This window comes from Microtus oregoni, unplaced genomic scaffold (genome assembly GCF_018167655.1).
Source record: "Microtus oregoni isolate MIOR12 unplaced genomic scaffold, Mior012 000009F_ref0000495, whole genome shotgun sequence".
NCBI lineage: Eukaryota > Metazoa > Chordata > Mammalia > Rodentia > Cricetidae > Microtus > Microtus oregoni.
In genome coordinates, this window is record NW_024543068.1 from 56483304 (window position 1) to 56502427 (window position 19124).

The 19124-nt window shown below is 42.5% G+C and overlaps 1 protein-coding gene across 1 annotated transcript in view; it reads left to right on the forward strand.

Annotated features, from left to right (window-relative positions):
* Positions 1-3766: 3766 nt before the first annotated feature.
* Positions 3767-19124, forward strand: part of Prkar2b (protein kinase cAMP-dependent type II regulatory subunit beta) — a 90362-nt gene continuing 75004 nt past the window's right edge. The window contains exon 1 of the mRNA XM_041658586.1: positions 3767-4307. Within this exon, the coding sequence (XP_041514520.1) occupies positions 4004-4307 (304 nt within the window). The 5' untranslated portion in view covers positions 3767-4003. The remainder of the gene's footprint in view (positions 4308-19124) is intronic.

The following is a 19124-nucleotide window of genomic DNA, read 5'->3' on the forward strand; positions in this document are numbered from 1 at the left end:
CATGTGCTAGAATTTTTCCCTTTTAAGACTGAGTAAATTAAAAGCAATTGTTTTAATTTTAATGGGGTTCTTTTACTCTTCTGCTTATGAGATCCCCTCAGTTCCCTTTAACTATTTATTACTTTGGTGGAATTTTTAAAAAGCAGAGATAAATGTGTACTCAATCTGTTGTTCAAAAGGAAAACTCTGATTTTACAGGCTACGAGGCCACTATCTTTGACTGATACGGTGTGAGTTGCCTATACCATTTTAATCCAAACACTTAAGACTGCAGATGAGCCAGGCCTTGTCAAGTATGATTACTGTCACGTCCTCACCCTACCTGTCAGTGGCTGCACTTTCTAGAACATCTCTGTCAAGGTCAGACAACTACAGGACAGTCAAGACCATCCAGTTGGATTTGATTTTTTGAGAACCTTATAGATAAAACAAAGCCATAGTCATCGTTGAAATTATGAAGGTGTATAAAACCAAGGCCTGGGGCAAGCACAGTTCCTATATGCTTGCAGCTGCTTATTTTTCATTTCTTTTTTTTTCTTTTTCTATGAGTACATATTTGTTATATGAGCCAGAAGGATTTGATCAAGATACACCTTAACTAATGATAGGCATTGCTAAGTGATTTATTGACCACAGTTATTCTGTCTTGTAAAACTTGCCCAAATAATTGGCTTGTTCTTGACACTGTCTTGTTTTAGCAGTTGTATTAAAGCAATTTGATTATCTCTGTCCAATTTTTGCATGTGGAAATAAATCTGGCAGTCTTCTTATTGCATTTCAATGCTGAGAACTTAAAGTTCTTTTCCAACTGCTTCTAGTTTGATTATCTGAGAAACTAGTGCAAATTGCTTTGTAAATCAACAACCAAAGAATCAATAGCCCTGATGTCCCTTTTTAAAACTCAGATAAATAAATAGTCCCTATAGGACACTGTCATTGCTCTCAAAGGCTCAAAAGAAAATATTTTGAAAATGAAAGTAAAGGAAACCATAAAATATTGTCCCAAAGGTTATGTGGTGGTGATTAAAAGCCAGAACATGATTTGAGAAGTGAAAATTTGTTCTGAGAACAGTTCTAGCATAACATAACCTGAACATGGGGATGAAGCCTTTCTTTCTCTGGTCATGGTTTATTGACTTAAAAATTGATGCAAACAAAACGTATCAGGGCACTGATTGCAAGATATAGTTTAAACATATCTGCTCTTGGTATTCTATGCTTGAAAACCTCCCAGGATGAGAGACTAACAGATCATCTGACCCAATTACTAATTTCATGCCCACGTTACTTGTGGAACCCTACAGAAATGAGAGCTCCTGGCATTGTGACTGATCTACCACACCTCATATAAGAAATCTATGAAGTTGGAAACACATGTTGGAGGATAAGACTTTAAAATACACCTCTTGCTAATGTTTGCAAGAAGGGTGCTTTCCTTCTTCTGTCCTTGGGAAAAGGTATTGACCATCATGGCAGAGACTAATAATTGTTCTCAGATTTGCTCTTCCTTCATCTCTAAGTATTTGCATTCCCCAAATTTTACCATTGTAGCATTTAATTGCTATTGTTGTGCAACAAAGTACCCCAACATTTAGAGGCTAAAACAACTTTTTATTATGTTCACCAACCCTGTGGATCAGAACTTGGGTCAGGCATTTACCACAGGACTTGAGTGACTTCTAAATGCACCACTGACCAAGCAGTCAGAATCCCACTGACGTTCAGCTCCTGGTTTAGGAATGGAGAAGTTACACTGCAGAAGAGTGCATGGGCTTGTAGGCACCTACACTTCCACTTTCAGGAAATGCGATTTGTACAGCCAATAGGTCCAAGCCAAAAGAAAGGATGCGGTGTGTTTACTGGCGGCGGGGGTTGGGGTAGGGTGGGGTGGGGTAGTTGTGTCGGTGGAGGGGTGGGGGGAGTGGGGTAGGGGGGTGGCTGTGGTTGTGGGGGTGGAGGGGTGTCCTGTCTCTTTCCCACTTTCCTCCTATCTAACTTGACTAAATGACTGGAGGTGCAGCAGCCATAAAAGAGTGTGAATTCTCCATTACCACTGAGTACCACCAAAGCCTTCAATTGCTTGCTTTAAAAGATAGAGAAATAAAGTCCCAACTTGTTTTAACTTGTATAGCTTACATTTTTGCTGCATATGAACAATGGCACTCATAATTAATGTAAACATCATTAATGAAGAAAGGTGATAGAAATGCGTCTTAGATTATTGATCTATCCAACATGATAATGCTTGCATGGTAGAGAACTTGGCTAATACTGTGTTCCAATGTCACATATGAAAATCACTACATTTTCTCTTTTTTATAATTTTTAATTTTTTTAAATATAAATTGGTGTTTGGCCATGAGTGTTGGGTCCCCTGGAACTGGAATTACAGACAGCTGTGAGCTGCCATGTGGGTGCTGGGAATTGAACTTCAGTCCTCTGGAAGAGCAGTCAGTGCTCTTAACCACTGAGTCATCTCTCCATCTCCTCACTACATTTTCTAAGCTTATTTCTTACGCACTCCCCAAATACCATTTAGAAGCATTTTTTATTTATTTTATTTTATTTTTTGGTTTTTTCGAGACAGGGTTTCTCTGTGGTTTTGGAGCCTGTCCTGGAACTAGCTCTTGTAGACCAGGCTGGTCTCGAACTCACAGAGATCCACCTGCCTCTGCTAGAAGCATTTTTTTAAAGCATTATTATTATGAGGTTACAAAACTGAACTTGAGAAATGCATTCCCTTATGGGAAAATACAAGATGCCGTGTAAACACATGGGTAAGATATATTTATAAAAAACAAAGTGGTATTTCTGATTTCTAGTTTTTGGGTTTCCTGAGTCATGTAATTTACCTTTTGTGTGGGCAGAAAGGTAAACGAGAATAATAAAATAAAACTAAAGGAAGAGCAGATAAGTGAGCTTGTGCTTGGAGAGCTTTACAATAAAACGGGAAGCGTAGAAAACAAATGTGTGCATTTAAACGGCGTTTAATTTGGCAAAAGATAATTTTTTATGCTTCAAAATTCTTGGAATAGGCTCGTTTTAAAGACAAGGGCTTACTTTTAAAAGCACAAATGTGTAGCTCTATTTTCCTTATATTGCTATATTCTAATTGAAATGATTCAAAGGGTCAGGAAAGACTTTAAAAATAAGCAACGAGGCTGATCATTCAGTGCACTCTGCTGTCTGACCACCTGCCCTGACGACCCTGTATCCTGTCTGAAGGATATCAACTAACTTTGATAAGTGCTTCACAATAAATGCTGCCTTTGTCTGGGCCACCAGTAGGAAATGCACCAAGCACGCCATAGCAGAACATCTGTAAGGCAGATATCCCAGCCAGGTGGCTGAAAGGCAGAATAAAACCTAGTGAAAGAAAAAGGATGTTGTAACAAACAAGGGGCAGTATTTCTTTCATCCAAAAGATAGCCAGTGTAGCTGTGTGACTTGAACAAAAGACGTCATGCACATTTCTCTTGCGGTTGAATTCTAGGGAAAGAAAAAGCCACCACCAAGGTGGAGGCTGAAGTTTCAGAACCAATTGCGCGACACCAACTCTGGGTGGGCTTGGTCGAGTGATGCGTGGGATTTGCGCAGGGAACTCTGGTGGAGCCCGCGGCCTCGGTCCCACGCCCTAGGTTCCCGCTGCCTCCACCCGGAGGCCACTTGCGAGGCGGCTCTTGCACCCGCCCGCCCGGTTGCTATGGTTTCCGGGGATCACGTGGGCGCGCGGGCGGGGGCGGGGCGCCGGGAGGGGGGGGGCGGTTCAGGAGCGGCGGGAGAGGGAGCGGGAGGAGCTGGAGATGCTGCCAACCCTCCCCGGGCTGCGCTCGCTCTGCCGCCGCCGCCGCACGGAGCAGCCGCGCCGGGGGCCCAGTGCGCCGCGCTCACAGCCGGTAGCGCCGGGGGCGCTCGCTCGGGGGCCGCGCAGCCCGAGACCGGACCGCGGAGAGGGAAACGGGGCGAGGGCGGCGCCCAGGCGCCCCGGGCGTGCACAGGCAGGATGAGCATCGAGATCCCCGCGGGGCTCACGGAGCTGCTGCAGGGCTTCACGGTGGAGGTGCTAAGGCACCAACCCGCCGACCTGCTGGAGTTCGCGCTGCAGCACTTCACGCGGTTGCAGCAGGAGAACGAGCGCAAGGGCGCCGCACGCTTCGGCCATGAGGGCAGGACCTGGGGGGACGCGGGCGCCGCCGTCGGGGGCGGCACCCCCAGTAAGGGGGTCAACTTCGCCGAGGAGCCCATGCGCTCCGACTCCGAGAACGGCGAAGAGGAGGAGGAGGCCGCGGAAGCAGGGGCGTTCAACGGTGAGGACCAGCCCCCTCGCGCCCCGCGCCCCGAGACCTGACCGCCGCGCCCGCCTCACTCGCGAACCCCGCCTTGCTCTCGAACCCTGCGCTGAGCTCCCCAACCTTCCCCGCACTCTACCTTCCCATCCCGCCCACCCCCTCAGCACCCATTTCGGTCTCCCACTCGCCCACCTACTCCGCTCTCTTGTCATGCCATGTTTCTCTGGAGGTGGAGAAACGAGAGGTTGCGCTCCTGCAGCCCCTCCGTCACCCCTCTTCCCCGGCCGATTTGGGGTCGGCATCTTGCTAGAAGGTTAACTTTCCCATGGTGGGAGATGGCTCAGTCTCGGAGAGGACCATTGTGCATGAAGGGCGCTTGGCGTCCTCTTTTCAGCCCTTAATTTTATTAATGGAGTGTTCGAGGAGAAAAGGCGAAACGTGTAGGACTCAGTAGGAGGAGTGTGAAATTGGACTCACCGAGGTAAAACAAATTGATGATAATAGCTGTGACATCCCGGAATACGAATAATTTATTATTTTCCAATACCATGTGGTGGAGATATTTTTGGATGCATAACAAAGGATCATATTTAGCCAGATATCTATGGGGTCTTTGGAGTGAGGAAATAGGCCAATATTTTTCTTTCCTTTAAAAAAATATCAGTATATGTTTTGATTTTGTTTCAAGTGTGTAGGAAAAAATAGCACCATAGGAAGTTCTAAGAGCATGTCAGCTGTCTTTAGAATGAAAAGCCAATGAGTAACCGTAAGGACTGCGCCAGACACTGAGGCTAGAAAGAATGAATGAGAGAGAAAAGGAATTTTCTTAAATAGCTGCTTTTGGCAAGTCCCACCCCTTATCCTCCCCAGCCTCTCCCTGACACAACAGATGCACACACGTTTTATTGGCACTTGTATTTACACAATGTACCAAATCTCATGGTTTTCAGGAACCCCGGCTAAAATGCCATGGTGTGCCAATGTACAAGTGTTTTCTTTGTGGTGTAAGGCAAGCGCGCATGCAGCTTTTATTTATTTATCCTGCTGGTGATTGGTGTGTCCACTGTGAATTTCATACAATGAAAACACTTAAGTGCTGTTCATTTCATTTCCTTGTGTCCCTTCCTAGGAAGATTTTCATTTCTTTGTAGCATCAATTCCATGCTGGATGGGTTATAAAATGAATGTATTCTTAGCTCGTCTGAAACAGAGAAACCCCGGACATTAGTGCTGCTCAAATGTGAAAGGGAAGACTGCTATTTAAAATCTTAATTTGGGACATTTGGGAGCTTTTGAGGATAGGATAATCATAGTGTTAGCGGTTCTGCTAGGAAGGAGAACCAGGCAACACTGTACGTGAGAAGGGAAAGCCTGTATGGTGTAGAAAGGATAGTGGCATCTGTTACTTGCATGCACACGCACCTGTGCACATAGTGTGAATCTGTGGCATGGATGCACTTGCAAGCAAGCAATGCACAAAGGGAAAGGGACTAGTAGCCTAGATGGCAGGCAACAAGGGGGTGGGGACTTGGTAAAGACCTCTGTGCGCTTTAGTAATGGTGTTAATACTTTGCATTGATTTAATCTGTCCTTGCAAGAGTGTGTGTCCTGCGCATTGGACCAAACAAATGCTTTTGTAAGCAGTAGGGGTCTTTTCTAGGAAGCTTTATAGTCTTCAAGTTATCTTTCCTATAAAAATTACTCAAGGTCAGTTGTAATAAATACCTAGCTGGTTGCACTGTTTATCCCCACCTCTACCTCCAGGGGCTCTAGAACTTTTGAGCCTAACACAATTTGATGACTACCCAGCAGATGTGTGTTTGGCGTTAGTACAACCTCTATGGGGGCAGGGTATATATATATATATATATATATATATATATATATATATATATATATATATATTGTGAATGGCCCTTTCAGACTTTGTGGACATCTTATCAGCTGGATCATTTTGTTTCTCAAATAGCCCTTTAACCAAATGTACTCTCTGGAGCTTGGATTTATGCAAGGTTATAATTTACCTACACCTGGTCAAAGGGGGAATATATATACATATATAGCCATACACACACGCATACACACACACACACACACACACACACACACACACACACACACAGACTTCAAGACAGAACCGTTTGTGGAAAAGAGCACATGGGGAATTGACCAAAAACCTACAAACCTATTAAGGTGTTTCAATATCCAGGAGAATGCTGAAGAACCCCCCCCCCCCAACGCACACACACATACAGACACACAGGCACACATGCACACACACACACACACACACACACACACACACACACCGGGTCATTCTCTTGGCACAATAGAGAATAAGCATTGACGGCAGTCCCTGATACACAGCACAGGGTTACAGAATCAATGACGTTTACACTTCACATGCAGCCTGGAGTTTGATTGAGAAAATAACATTTAGTACCCATCTTAGAGAGCTTTTATGAATAGGTAAGACATAGGGTTTTTTTTTTCCTCTTTTTTATTTTTTCCTTTTGGTCAACAAACATCTCAGGTTTTCTGATACCCACAGTGCCCTGACCACACTTTGAAAACACTGGTCAGTGGATCTTGATGACCGTGACTGTAAAGTAGCCCCTCTTCTTATTAATGGTTAGAGAAAGGGCTGACATTTGTTGACATTTTTGGTGTGTTAGGTCCTCCGTAAATGCCTTAGTTCATTACCCCAGCTCCATGATACTAATGAGGCTGTCAGTTATTCTGTATATCAGGGCTAGTGTGCTGCAGGCCAGAGCTGTCACAGGTGTGCCTGACTTCGTCTCTGTGCTCTTGTCTGCCAGGTTTATCTGGGGCCAACTGGGCCTGTGCTAGCCCCTTTATAGCAAACTCTCCTGGATACCTTTAAGGCTTTGGACAGTTAACTTGTTTGAGGTCATATGCAGAACTCAAAGTAGCAGAACCGGGCTTTAAAAAACAAATCTGTTTGACCTTGAGGCCCAGATCATCAGAAAGTTCTTAAATGAGATTTGTTCCATGGCTTGACTCTCAGGTCGGTTGTCCCGGGTTTTTTCCAGTACTGGTAATGGGTTTGCATTGTTGGCTCTTGACTTCTCTCGTGAATCATTTTCATATACGTGGTGGTATTATAATAGCTTGAGGTTAAAAGGCAAGTGTTTGACCACGAAACTGTTACCTATTAGATGCTTACAAAGATCAAGTCTATGACCTTGAGCTCCTGTATTGTGGTTTAACTAGAAAACTAGGTACCTGAGGTTATTGGAAAAGTGGTCTGATCCATTATTGCAGTGATGTGGCCATAGATGGGGCCAGATGCGTGAAGGGGGCCTTTACCTCCTACTTGCCCATCTCATGGATTCTTTTATTTGTTGATAGAGTTGCTATCTGTTCTTACTTGTTCGTGCAATGCCTTTTTTCGGGGGCAGAGGTTATCACCTGATCCTGGGTTTTAGGCAGCCATAGTTGGTAGAATGTTAGTAGCTTATGGTGGCTCTCTAGGGAAATTTCTAGAAACTAGAGTGGAGGCTGCTTGTCATCTGCTCTGCCTGCCTCACCTGACACGTCTGCCTTCTATGCCAGGGTAGTATCCCCAAAGCTGGCTCCGATGGGTTAACAGTAGGACAAACTGTTCAATCACTAGTAATTTGGAGTAATATGAGTGGTAATTAGACAGGCATCATGGCTGGGTCGTATATTGCTCAGAATAAAGTAAATATAGTTCAAATTACCCTGATGAATTGACAAGCGGCAAAGAACAAATTACAAAGGGTCACTGGCGGAGTAGACAACGTGGGATGAACTTCAGCAATATATAGAACTAGTCTTCTATGTTGCAGGGAAAAAGAACTAAAATTAAAAATAGGAACACAGCCAAAAATGTAGAACCGTACAGCAAGAATATCAAATATTTGTATGTGTGCACATGCGCACACAGACAGACAGACAGACACACACACACACACACACACACACACACACCGAGATTTCCAGGTAGCAACTGAGCCTGTTAAACATTTGAAATCTTTGTCAGAAAACTTTGATTTGGAGGGGAGGGGTGCGTGGTTTGAGACAGGGTTTCTCTGTAGCTTTGGTGCTTGTCCTGGAACTAGCTCTGTAGAGCCAGGCTGGCCTCAAACTCATAGAGATCCTCCTGCCTCTGCCTCCTTCGTGGGTAGAAGCAGGCAGCTTGTTGGTTCCCAGTCATTTAGCCCTGAAATAATCACACAGAAACTGTATTAATTAAATCACTGCTTGGCCCATTAGCTCTAGCTTCTTATTGGCTAACTCTTACATGTTAATTTAACCCATTTCTATGAATCTGTGTATTGCAGATCTATCTCTTAGCACATCTATCTCTGGAGGCAGCTCCTCATCTCCCTGACTCTGCCCTCTTTCCTCCCAGCATTCAGTTTAGTTTTCCCTGCCTAGCTAAGTTCTGCCCTGCTATAGGTCCAAAGCAGTTTCTTTATTTTTAATGGTAATCACAGCACACAGAGGGGACTCCCACATAATTCGTGCTGGGATTAAAGGTGTAGACTACCACCTCCTGGCTCTCACTTTGATTTTTACAACTTCCAAGTAGTATGGGATGTACAAGATACAGTTAGATCTTTTTGAACTAATTTCATATGTATGTAAAATGCATTACTCCACCCACTGCTCTTACCGCTCCTATAGCCAGCATGGTCAGTCTCTTTCCCACATGTGTAACCTGTGGCTTTGCATTATAACCCATTTTATTTAACCAGGGCCATCTGTGGGAGCCTTGGGTAGAACTGTCCATTGGTGCCTAATGAGGTCACCGGGGGTACACAGCTGAAGGCAGCTGCACCCCATCCCTGACTCTCAATATCAACTAGTTTAATGCTAAGAGGTAGGCCTCTTTATGTCTTTAAGATCAAGTGAAATTGGAACGTTAAGCCTTGTGGTCATGGTGCAGATTCAGAGAATAAGGTTATTTATCATAATAAGTGATTGAAGGGGAGGAAAGAGTATCAGATGTGTCTGCAGAAACTCCCTCATGCAATTTTAAGCACATGTTCTTTACTCCTGACACATGTGAGTGCTGGGAAGTAGAAGCCTGTCTGAAATGGTTCCCGTGATTTCCCATAAGCTGGAGGGTGAAAGCAGGAAAAGGCAGTTTGCTGGCTTCATAAGAAGGTGCAGAATGTTGTCAACTGGCTCTTTCTTTAACCTGTTGAATTCACGGTCACTTTAAGGAATCCCTGTGTGGGCTGACTGTTGAACTGGCCTTGGCTGACCCGGAACTTCCCGCGTGAGTCATGCTGGCCTTGAGCTCTGATTGTCTCTGCCTCCCAAGTGCTGGGATTACAGGTTACACACGATCTACTTCCCTGTATGCTTCACTGTGAACCTGCACTTTCTGGTGCCTTTTGTCCACCAGAAGATCCGAGACAAAGCAGCCAGTCATCAGTGCTTGCCTCCCAATGTGTTGCCAACAACAACTGATAAAAGACATGCATTTTTGGCTTTCCAGTTGTTTTGCACAATAGACAAAAATTATAAGAGCCTTTAAAAATATTAAATTTAAGATTTAGGGCTGGAGAGATGGCTCAGAGGTTAAGAGCACTGGCTGCTCTTCCAGAGGTCCTGAGTTCAATTCCCAGCAACCGCATGGTGGCTCACAACCATCTGTACTGAGATCTGGCACCCTCCTCTGGCGTGCGAGCATACATTGAGGCAGAATGTTGTGTACATAATAAATAAATAAATCTTAAAAAAAATTAAAAATAAAAATAAATTTAAGATTTATTTTAAGTGTATGAATGTACTTCTTACATCTACATATGTGCATACTGTGTGTGTGTGTATGTTGCCATCAGAGGTCAAAAGGTATAGGATATCCTAGAACTGGAGTTACAGATTGTTACGTTTGTGGGTGCTGGGAACTGAACCCAGGTCCTCTGTGAAAGGAGCAAGTGCACTAAACCATGGAGCCATCTCTCCAGCCCCCTACAAGAGCCTCACAATATATTTTGGATTTTTCAAATATATTTAGTCAGTTTGAAAATATTTGTAAAGGTTATATTTTGGTAGTAATTTTAAATTCAGGCATTCGTGGAGAAGTGCCATACTGATAAGCATTTGATATGCCATCACCGTGATAGCCCAGAATTCATACTGAACATTAAGTGAGTTAATATTTGTAAGGTCTTTAGGGCAGTGTACAGCAAGCACTAGTTACCTGTCAGAAACTGTTAACTGATAGGAACTCTACAGAGTAGCGTTATCATTGTTTTGTTTGGAAGCCAGTCTGGTCTTAATTTTTAGAAAGCTAAGGGAGAACATTTGGGGTGCTATGGCTCCCTTTGGGATTTAATACGAACCTGCATTGCACAGTCATAAAGGCTGTATCCTTTGAGCTCACAACTGTAGGAAAGAGGTTTTGGTAGTTAATGAGACTGTGTGGTTTTGGGCAGCTTTAAATCCTGAAATGGATTATATCATTCATGCCAGACGCTCTAAGTATTGAAGGCATTATTTTAGTTACAAGTGTAATCCAGTAGATTTGTGGTGTTCAGAGTAGAACAGTTATTTTTTTCTGTGACAGGTATTAGGGGTTGAAACTGAAACACCAGAGGCCTTAAAGTAATCTCATTTCTCCTGTTCTCCACCTATAACTGCTTTGCAGAGGGAGTCAAGGGAGAGCAACAGTCTGGCTGGGGGAGGGGGAGGGGGAGCTGTGAGAGCGAGAAAGTAAGAGGCTAATCAGTGGGGCATGTGAGAAACTGAGGCAAGGTCCTAAAGGATGGTGGGTGGGGCTTGGGGTGCTTCCCAACCTGCCTGAGTTAAAACCAAGCTTTCTTTCTGTAAGACAGTTGCAAGCTTTCCATTGAGGCTGCACAGGTGCCCCAGCGAGGAGTAAATGTTGCATGGTTATTTATTGTTACAAATCTCACTCCCTGGATTCCAGTAAATTTCCAGCTGTCAAGATTTTGTTTATAGCTGTGTTAAAAAAAAAAGTGTGTTTCCTTTTCAGCCTCTCAAATACCATCAGAAAAACACTGAATCTGTCTATTAGGAGTTTATTTATGATGTCTTAAGCAAGCCATTTATCAGCTGTAGTAGCCTTAGAGAAGGCCCCCAGTGGAGGCTGGGGATTGATGGGACGTCTCAGAGTGAGGAGGGGAGGACTGAGCTCAGGAGACTGAAGTAATTGACTACAGTCTCTGTCAGGTGTCCAGAGCACCAGAAGGAGCCACCTGTTAGAAGGAGCAAGTGGGTGTGGAAAGCAGAGAGCTGAGCCTGCGCACTGCCACCACAGAGGCTAAGAACATCTCCTTTCCCTCCCTCCCTCCCTCCCTCCCTCCCTCCCTCCCTCCCTCCTTCCCTCCTTCCCTCCCTCCCTCCATGCCCCCTTTCATTAATTTCTTCCTTTTAAAAACAGTCACGATAATTCTCTTAAGTTTCTCTGAATCTATGAATTAATTCTTTTGTGAGAAATTGTTCATAGAGCTTGTGTGTGATGCGTGTGTTTAGGTGAAGCAGTCGAGAGGCAGTTCCTGTCTGAGTACAGTGGGTCCAGGCTTGTAAGTTTAGCCTTGTTCATATGTCAATCTGTGTGCTGTTTGTATTAACTCCTCTATTATGAATTCTTTTTCCCCTCCTTTGGGCTGCAAGGGACATTCCAAAAGCTTGGACTAAAGAAAAGAAGCATATGTTGTTTTAGAGTTTTATTTGCTCTGACTGTTTTTCATTGCAACACAACTTTATAATAAGTAAAATAATAATAATAATAATAATTAAAATAAAATAAACCTAAGAGACAGTGGGGAAAAAGCCATAGCGCAGTGATATTGCTGGATTTGGCCATGTTTTGGCCTTTTGTAGTTCTGTCTATACTGTCTAGTTGTGACAAACCCCAACAGTAAACTCTCACTGTGATATGATTATTATTATAATTATTTTATGAGATCAATTTTTGTCTCAGAAATTCTAAACACCTTAGACTATTTCATTATGTAATTTTTGGAAATAGCTAAACCTAAACATTTCAGGTTAAGGTTTAAATGAAAACAAAACAGTTTTAAAAATTCAGCTCCGTGTTTGAGGCCAGCCTAGTCTACATAGGGAGTTTCAGGACAGCCAGGTCTACGCAGAGAAACCCTGTCTTTCATAAATAAATAAATGATAAGTCATAACACAGAGAAACCCTGTCTAGGATAAACAAACAAACAAACGAATGAATGAATGAAATTTAAAATCAGAACAAAAATAACAGGAAGAATCAGCTATGAACACAGTTGGTGCTGCGTCTACGAATGTTCTAGCAGTAGGTTCTGCCATGTGTGGCTTAATATGTTTGGAAACTTTAAAAAAGTCATTCCAGTTGCTGCTGTTTAAAAATGTTTCTTGATTTAAAAAAGACAAAAGATCAAAATATAAACACACATTCCACATGAAAGTGAAGCCAAGAAGATATGCTGTGTACAGTTATGCCTGTGTCTGTTTGGTTTGGGTCTGACATTGTTTACTTTACATCAGCTGTTCCAAGATGGAACAGTTCGCGGTAGTGCTACTGAGGGATTTGTCTTCAGGGGAAAAGCTTCCATTTATTTAAATACTAGTAGACCCCGAAAGCATCCTTCCAAAAGGTCAAGTTAACTTAAAATATGACTCAGGCATTTCATTCCTACCCTGTAGAGGGCTAATGTTAAATGGTGTCGTTTTATTTATTAATAATTATTGTGAACATCTGGGGCTCCTTACATCCCCTTGCTAAACACGGGCTGTTAGGTGCATGGTGCTTCATCTTCCCCAACGTAAGTAAGTGGTGGAGCCAGGATTCTGAGCTGGCAGATGTGTTCCTACCCACCCAGGTCGTTCTAGGTGGTGCTGTGACCTGTTTTCAGCTCTCACTGAAGTAACAGGGTTTAGAGACCGGAATGAGCTACCTATCCGTGCCCTGGGAAACATGCAGCCCAGCCTTTCACTGGTCCAATTACTTCATCTATTCCACCCAGATGAGTACTTCCTGTACTTCCATAAAATATTTCAGAACCATGATATTTAGAAATATATTAGAAATAGTGTTTGTTTTGCAAACTTTGCTGTATTATGCCTTAGCTAGAAAAAGTATTGGGATGTATACTCCCAATATGTATTTATAAATTTTATAAGTGCAGCAATATATTAACTTACTGTATGTATGAAGTGTCCCACAGTATGTGATTCAGAGAGGAGGAGGTCTTTGTGGACTTGTCCTTGTGTTTCCTTTGCCTGAACGTCTTGCTTTCTGTACACTTTTGAAGATTCCAACGGTAAATGCCACCGCTGGGGACTCTGTTAGCGGGTGACTCAGCGTCTAGACCACAGGGGACCCACAGAGAGCCATGACGGTAGTTGTGCACAAACACAGAAGTTTAGTGGAATGTGGAGGGAAATTTTGTCTTATAATAAAGATATAAATCACTTTACTCAAAATCTCTCCTGTAAATCTGTATTCCTCTGTGTACCGTGAACTCTGACTTATCTTCTGTGGGCATTTTCAGTGATGTTACTTATGTTTAATTAGGGATTGCTAAGTTTTAAGTAGTGGAAGAAAGACAAAGCCTTTAGATAAATTCAGTTTCCTAGACGATCTCAGAAATAACACCCTGTCCTGAGCCTGCTTCCCCTTTCCCTGTCCTGAGCCTGCTTCCCTCTCCACGGCTTTCAGTGAAATCAGATGTCATCTCTGGCTTCCCCGTGGATGCTGGTGGTGTCACCTGTCCTTCCTCACGGGAGCTTTGCAGATTGTAAGCAACAGGAAGGGCAGGAGGGAAACACTGCTTTCTAAGAGTTTTCCTCTGTGGGTTGCACTTTGCCAGTTGTGGGTGGTCAATTTTTTTTCTTCAATTAAAACTCAGCTGAATATTTAATGCCTAATATGAAACACATGTCCATGTAAAAGGCACAAAACCTTCCCATGCATGTAAATGGTCAACCAGGTGCTTGCCTGCTAACACTTACATACTTCAAAGCGTTTAAAGGTAATTTCATAAAATACAAAAGCTGTAGTCTATTTTCAGTCCAGTCTCAAAAAAGACTTAGATTTCGTTATATTAAAAACAAGGCTATTTTATCTTTGAACCTGACCTTTGATTGCTCTATAAACTGTAGAGAACACAGGCACCCAGTCATGACTTGCCTGTAAAGGTTTCACATTCAGGGTGACAATTGAGGTAATGTTTTTGTTCCCACCTCAACTCCCCCCCAAAAAACCCAAAAGAATGGTAGGAAAGCCACAAGATAAAACATGATTTTTATACCTCCCTCTCCTTTGAGAAACAGGCCGAGTTATTAGACTAAAGAAGTTTGTGTTTATAAATCCCCAAACGTATGTTTGTACCTCAGCTTGAACACTTCATGACAGAGTAGATAGGAAGACTTAAAATGCTGCTTTATTTAAATGAGACAGGTGCTCATAGTAAAAACAGGAATGCATGCCTGAACTATAAATTAATTGGGAAAATCTTTGTGCTGCATTGACAGCTTGCCTCCATTTCTTCCTGTCGTGGCATTTGTAAAAGTAAGCTCACTGAGGGGCAGATTTAGATGTCTCCAAGTTAACACTGCTTCGTAGTTTATTACTAGAACCCTTAATTCTATACTTATTCAACTGTAAATCCCTAGTATCTTAACATCGTTTAGAAGGAGATGAAGGGTCCATTTGGGTCTTAGCATACAGATGTAGTTGCTCACAGATGTTTGATTTTGTATTTTTAGTTGTGAGCCTACCCTTTAATGACTGAGCCATCTCTCCAGCCCCAGGTCTTTCATTTCTAAATTGACTCTTAACAAAGGTTACACAGGAAATATTAGACTTTCAGTTTTTACTAATTTCATAGTAGTTGCTTTGTGTTTCTTTAAAGAGTATTCAAAATATATTTTAGCGTTTGAACTTTAACAAAAACTCATTTGTAAAATGTATTTTATGGCTGGGTGATGGTGGTGCATGCCTTTAATCCCAGCGCTCTGGAGGCAGATGTCTGAGTTCGGGGTCAGACTGGCCTGCTACAGGGAACTTCTCCCGAGGACAGGTAGTATCTGAGACTCCAATGGACTGAATGCGCAATCTATCATGCCAAATTTGGAAAAACGTAAAATCATTCTAATATTTACTAAAATTTGCTTCTGTACTGGAGAGGTGGCTCAGCCATTTGAGACTAGGCTCACAAAAAAAAAAAAACATTAACATTTGCTTCTTTTGAGAAATGCAATTTTTAAAGTATAGTATGTTTTTAAAGCGGGTATTTGTTTATTCTCAGCTTTAATATATAAGGCATTAAGTTTTAACATCTAGTACCATGGATATTGATGGGTATAATCTAGATAAGCAGAACTTTAAGAGCCGGGCGATGGTGGCGCACGCCTTTAATCCCAGCCCTCGGGAGGCAGAGGCAGGCGGATCTCTGTGAGTTCGAGACCAGCCTGGTCTACAGAGCTAGTTCCAGGACAGGCTCCAAAGCCACAGAGAAACCCTGTCTCGAAAAACCAAAAACAACAACAACAAAAAAGAGTCTAAAGAAACTTAGAAGTCCAAAAATTTTGACAGCTATTGCCTGAGAGAGGGAAGGTGGGGTTGCCTTCTCTTCTTCCACCCCTTGAATTCCAGGGATCCAGCTCTAACAAGTGCTTTGTCACACTCAACCATCTTGCCAGTCTGAGGCTGTGATTTTCAGCTTGCATAATTTATTGATTCATTTTCGTGGTTTTTTTTTATTGCTCTTCTGAGGCAGCACCTCTGTATGTTGCCTAGGCTAGCCTTCAATTCCTGAGCTTAAGCTATCCTCCTGCCTCAGCCTCCAAAATACACAAGACTACAAGCAGATGCAGCATCACTGTGCTTAGATTTCCCCTTAATTTCTAAATTGGTTTCCATGGATGCATGATTATAACTAAAGTCTCTATTCCATTTATTGATCTAGCTATCTTCCCATCAGTCTCTCTCTTTATTAGTAGGACTTCATACTGATCTGGTTGGATGATATGGTAACACCACCCTTTGTCTTTCAAAATTGCTTACTTGAAGGCCTTTATTTTATAGAAATTTTGGAACAAACTCCCATTTTTTATAAGATCTTCAGTGAGTGTTTTGTTGGAGTTGCATTGAATTATATAAATTTATAGAGAACAGATGTTTAATTATAATGACTCTTCTATCCATGAACATAGTATCTCTCTTTTTATTCTGTCATCCTCTCAGATTCTTTGATTTTTATTTTGTTACTGTTTTTCAGAGGAGTTTTCTATCTTTTGTTGGTTTTATTCTTAAATATCTTATCACTTTTGTTATGACGTCTGGAATTTTTCTATTGCATGTTCTGTGGTTTTTTTTCCTATTAGACATTTTAACCAAAGATAGAAACTTAGGTATTATCAACGAAGAAGTCTTAAGAGTAGCTGATCAGCAACAGAATAGAGCTCAGTAGTTTTAGTTATTAGGGAAGTGAGGTTTAGAGTTGTAAGGAGATATCATTATGTATGTACCAGAGGGGCTAAGTGTAGGCTGTGATGTGGGACAACTCATCTATGCATGCTGTAAACCTACCTATGCATACTCTAAACCTAGCTATGCATGCTGTAAACCTCCCTATGCACGCTGTAAACATATCTATGCATGCTGTAAACCTACCAATGCATGCTGTAAACCTACCTATGCATGCTGTAAACCTACCTGTGCATGCTGTAAACCTACCTGTGCATGCTGTAAACCTACCTATGCATGCTGTAAACCTACCTATGCATGCTGTAAACCTACCTATGCATACTCTAAACCTATCTATGCATGCTGTAAACCTACCTATGCATGCTGTAAACATATCTATGCATGCTGTAAACCTCCCTATGCATGCTGTAAACATATCTATGCATGCTGTAAACATATCTATGCATGCTGTAAACCTACCTATGCATGCTGTAAACATATCTATGCATGCTGTAAACATATCTATGCATGCTGTAAACCTCCCTATGCATGCTGTAAACATATCTATGCATGCTGTAAACCTCCCTATGCATGCTGTAAACATATCTATGCATGCTGTAAACATATCTATGCATGCTGTAAACCTATCTATGCACGCTGTAAACCTCCCTATGCATGCTGTAAACATCTATGCATGCTGTAAACCTACCTATGCATGCTGTAAACCTATCTACACATGTTGTAAAAGGATAACAAAGTAGACAGGAAGACTGCGTGCCTGTTACACACACAGTCACCTATGGCTATCCAATGGCCCCGTGTCTCAGCGTTCTTCAAGAGCCACAAAAGTATAGGTTTATAAATATTTTGTGAACTGGAAACAAGTCATTGTCCACCAACAGGAAAACAGAGGAATCAATAACAACATTCTCGTTCAAAGGGAAACTGGTAAGCAATAGGAACAAATGAGCTGCTGAGGCTGCCAGCAGCAAGAGCGAACCTCACATTTAAAGGACGTTCCCAGACAGGTAAAATGCAGCAGATGTGTGGGAATTTAATGGAGCTCCCATAGGACGGTGGGAACTGACTCACAGGTATAGAAACTGTCCAGTGTTGAGATGCTTAAATCTGCATTGGGGTGTTGTGTGCGTAGCTTAGGACACTTGTCAAGGCTCATCCAATGGTACATGTCACTGAAGGTTAATTTCGCCTCAACTAAAGAAAAGCAGTAACATGGATGGTATTGGAATCTTTTTTTCTCTGGTCTTCCACTGAGACATGCCTTTACTGTGATCGTCCTCTTGTGAAATGTTTCCCTTTTTATATTTTAGACCAAGATCCAGGCTCCATTTTCATAGTCACGGGGCATAAACGAGAATGATGTTTGATGTTTGAGGGAAACAAAGCCAAAGAAAGGGTTGTCAGTTTTTGCTGCTTTTAAATCTTTTGAATGTTTCCAGCCAGTTCCGTAATGTGTGAGTCTCACCAACTTAACACTTCATTAACTATCGCCTTCCTTTATCCGAATGGTCTTTAGGAGTCAGGGAGTACCTCCTTGTCGGTAACTTTCTGTCAGTATAGTTCATTCAGACTTGTTGGTCCTAATGTGTGTGTGTAAGTGCTGGGGATTAGTGGCCAAGCAGAGCAGGGAAGACCTCAGCCCTGTGGAGTTAATGTAGGAAGAAATGGGCAATACAAAATAGAAGATATCTTTAGATAGCTGTTTGCTGTTCACCACTGGAAGAGTTGAAATGGGAAGGCATGAGGAGCAATGAAAGGCACTGCTATACACGGTGTATTACACTGTATAACAGCGACAGGGACATCTTCATTCTTCGGAGACCCGGGGAACTCCACTGTGGGTATGCTGTAGGACTGTTTTTAGGAGGAGGTCATTGTCACACCCCTTCTTGTTTGTGTAGTTATTCATTTCAAACTTCTATGTTTTTCAAAATGGCCTTTGTGGTGACTTTATGTATGTGTGGTAATTTGAACTCTCAGCTTCTGAAATTACGAGTCCGGTCTGGATTATTCCCCTCCCACGTGGAAGCAACCCTTTGCCTTTATCTCCGCTGTACCCAAGCTTTGGAGGAGAACTTGGTGCATGGAGATGCAGAGGTTGAGTTTCTGTAGTAGGACAGCGCCCTTTTCCCAGGAAGAGAGTATCTAAAATCTGGAGAGAGTTTGGGAAACTTTTTCCTTGGCCTTTGTCCCTGCCTTGCGCCTGTGTGGTTTCATGAGGTGAGTCATGTTGGGACCGTCAGTTGAAACTGTTTTCTTTTCTCCGCGGAAGGCAGCATTGTTGAAGGCCCTCGTGAATTACAAAGAGAAGACTCATGTTCACTCATATACACAAATGTGCTTTCCTAGTTAATTTGTTGCTTCCTATAGTGATATTTTAAAATATC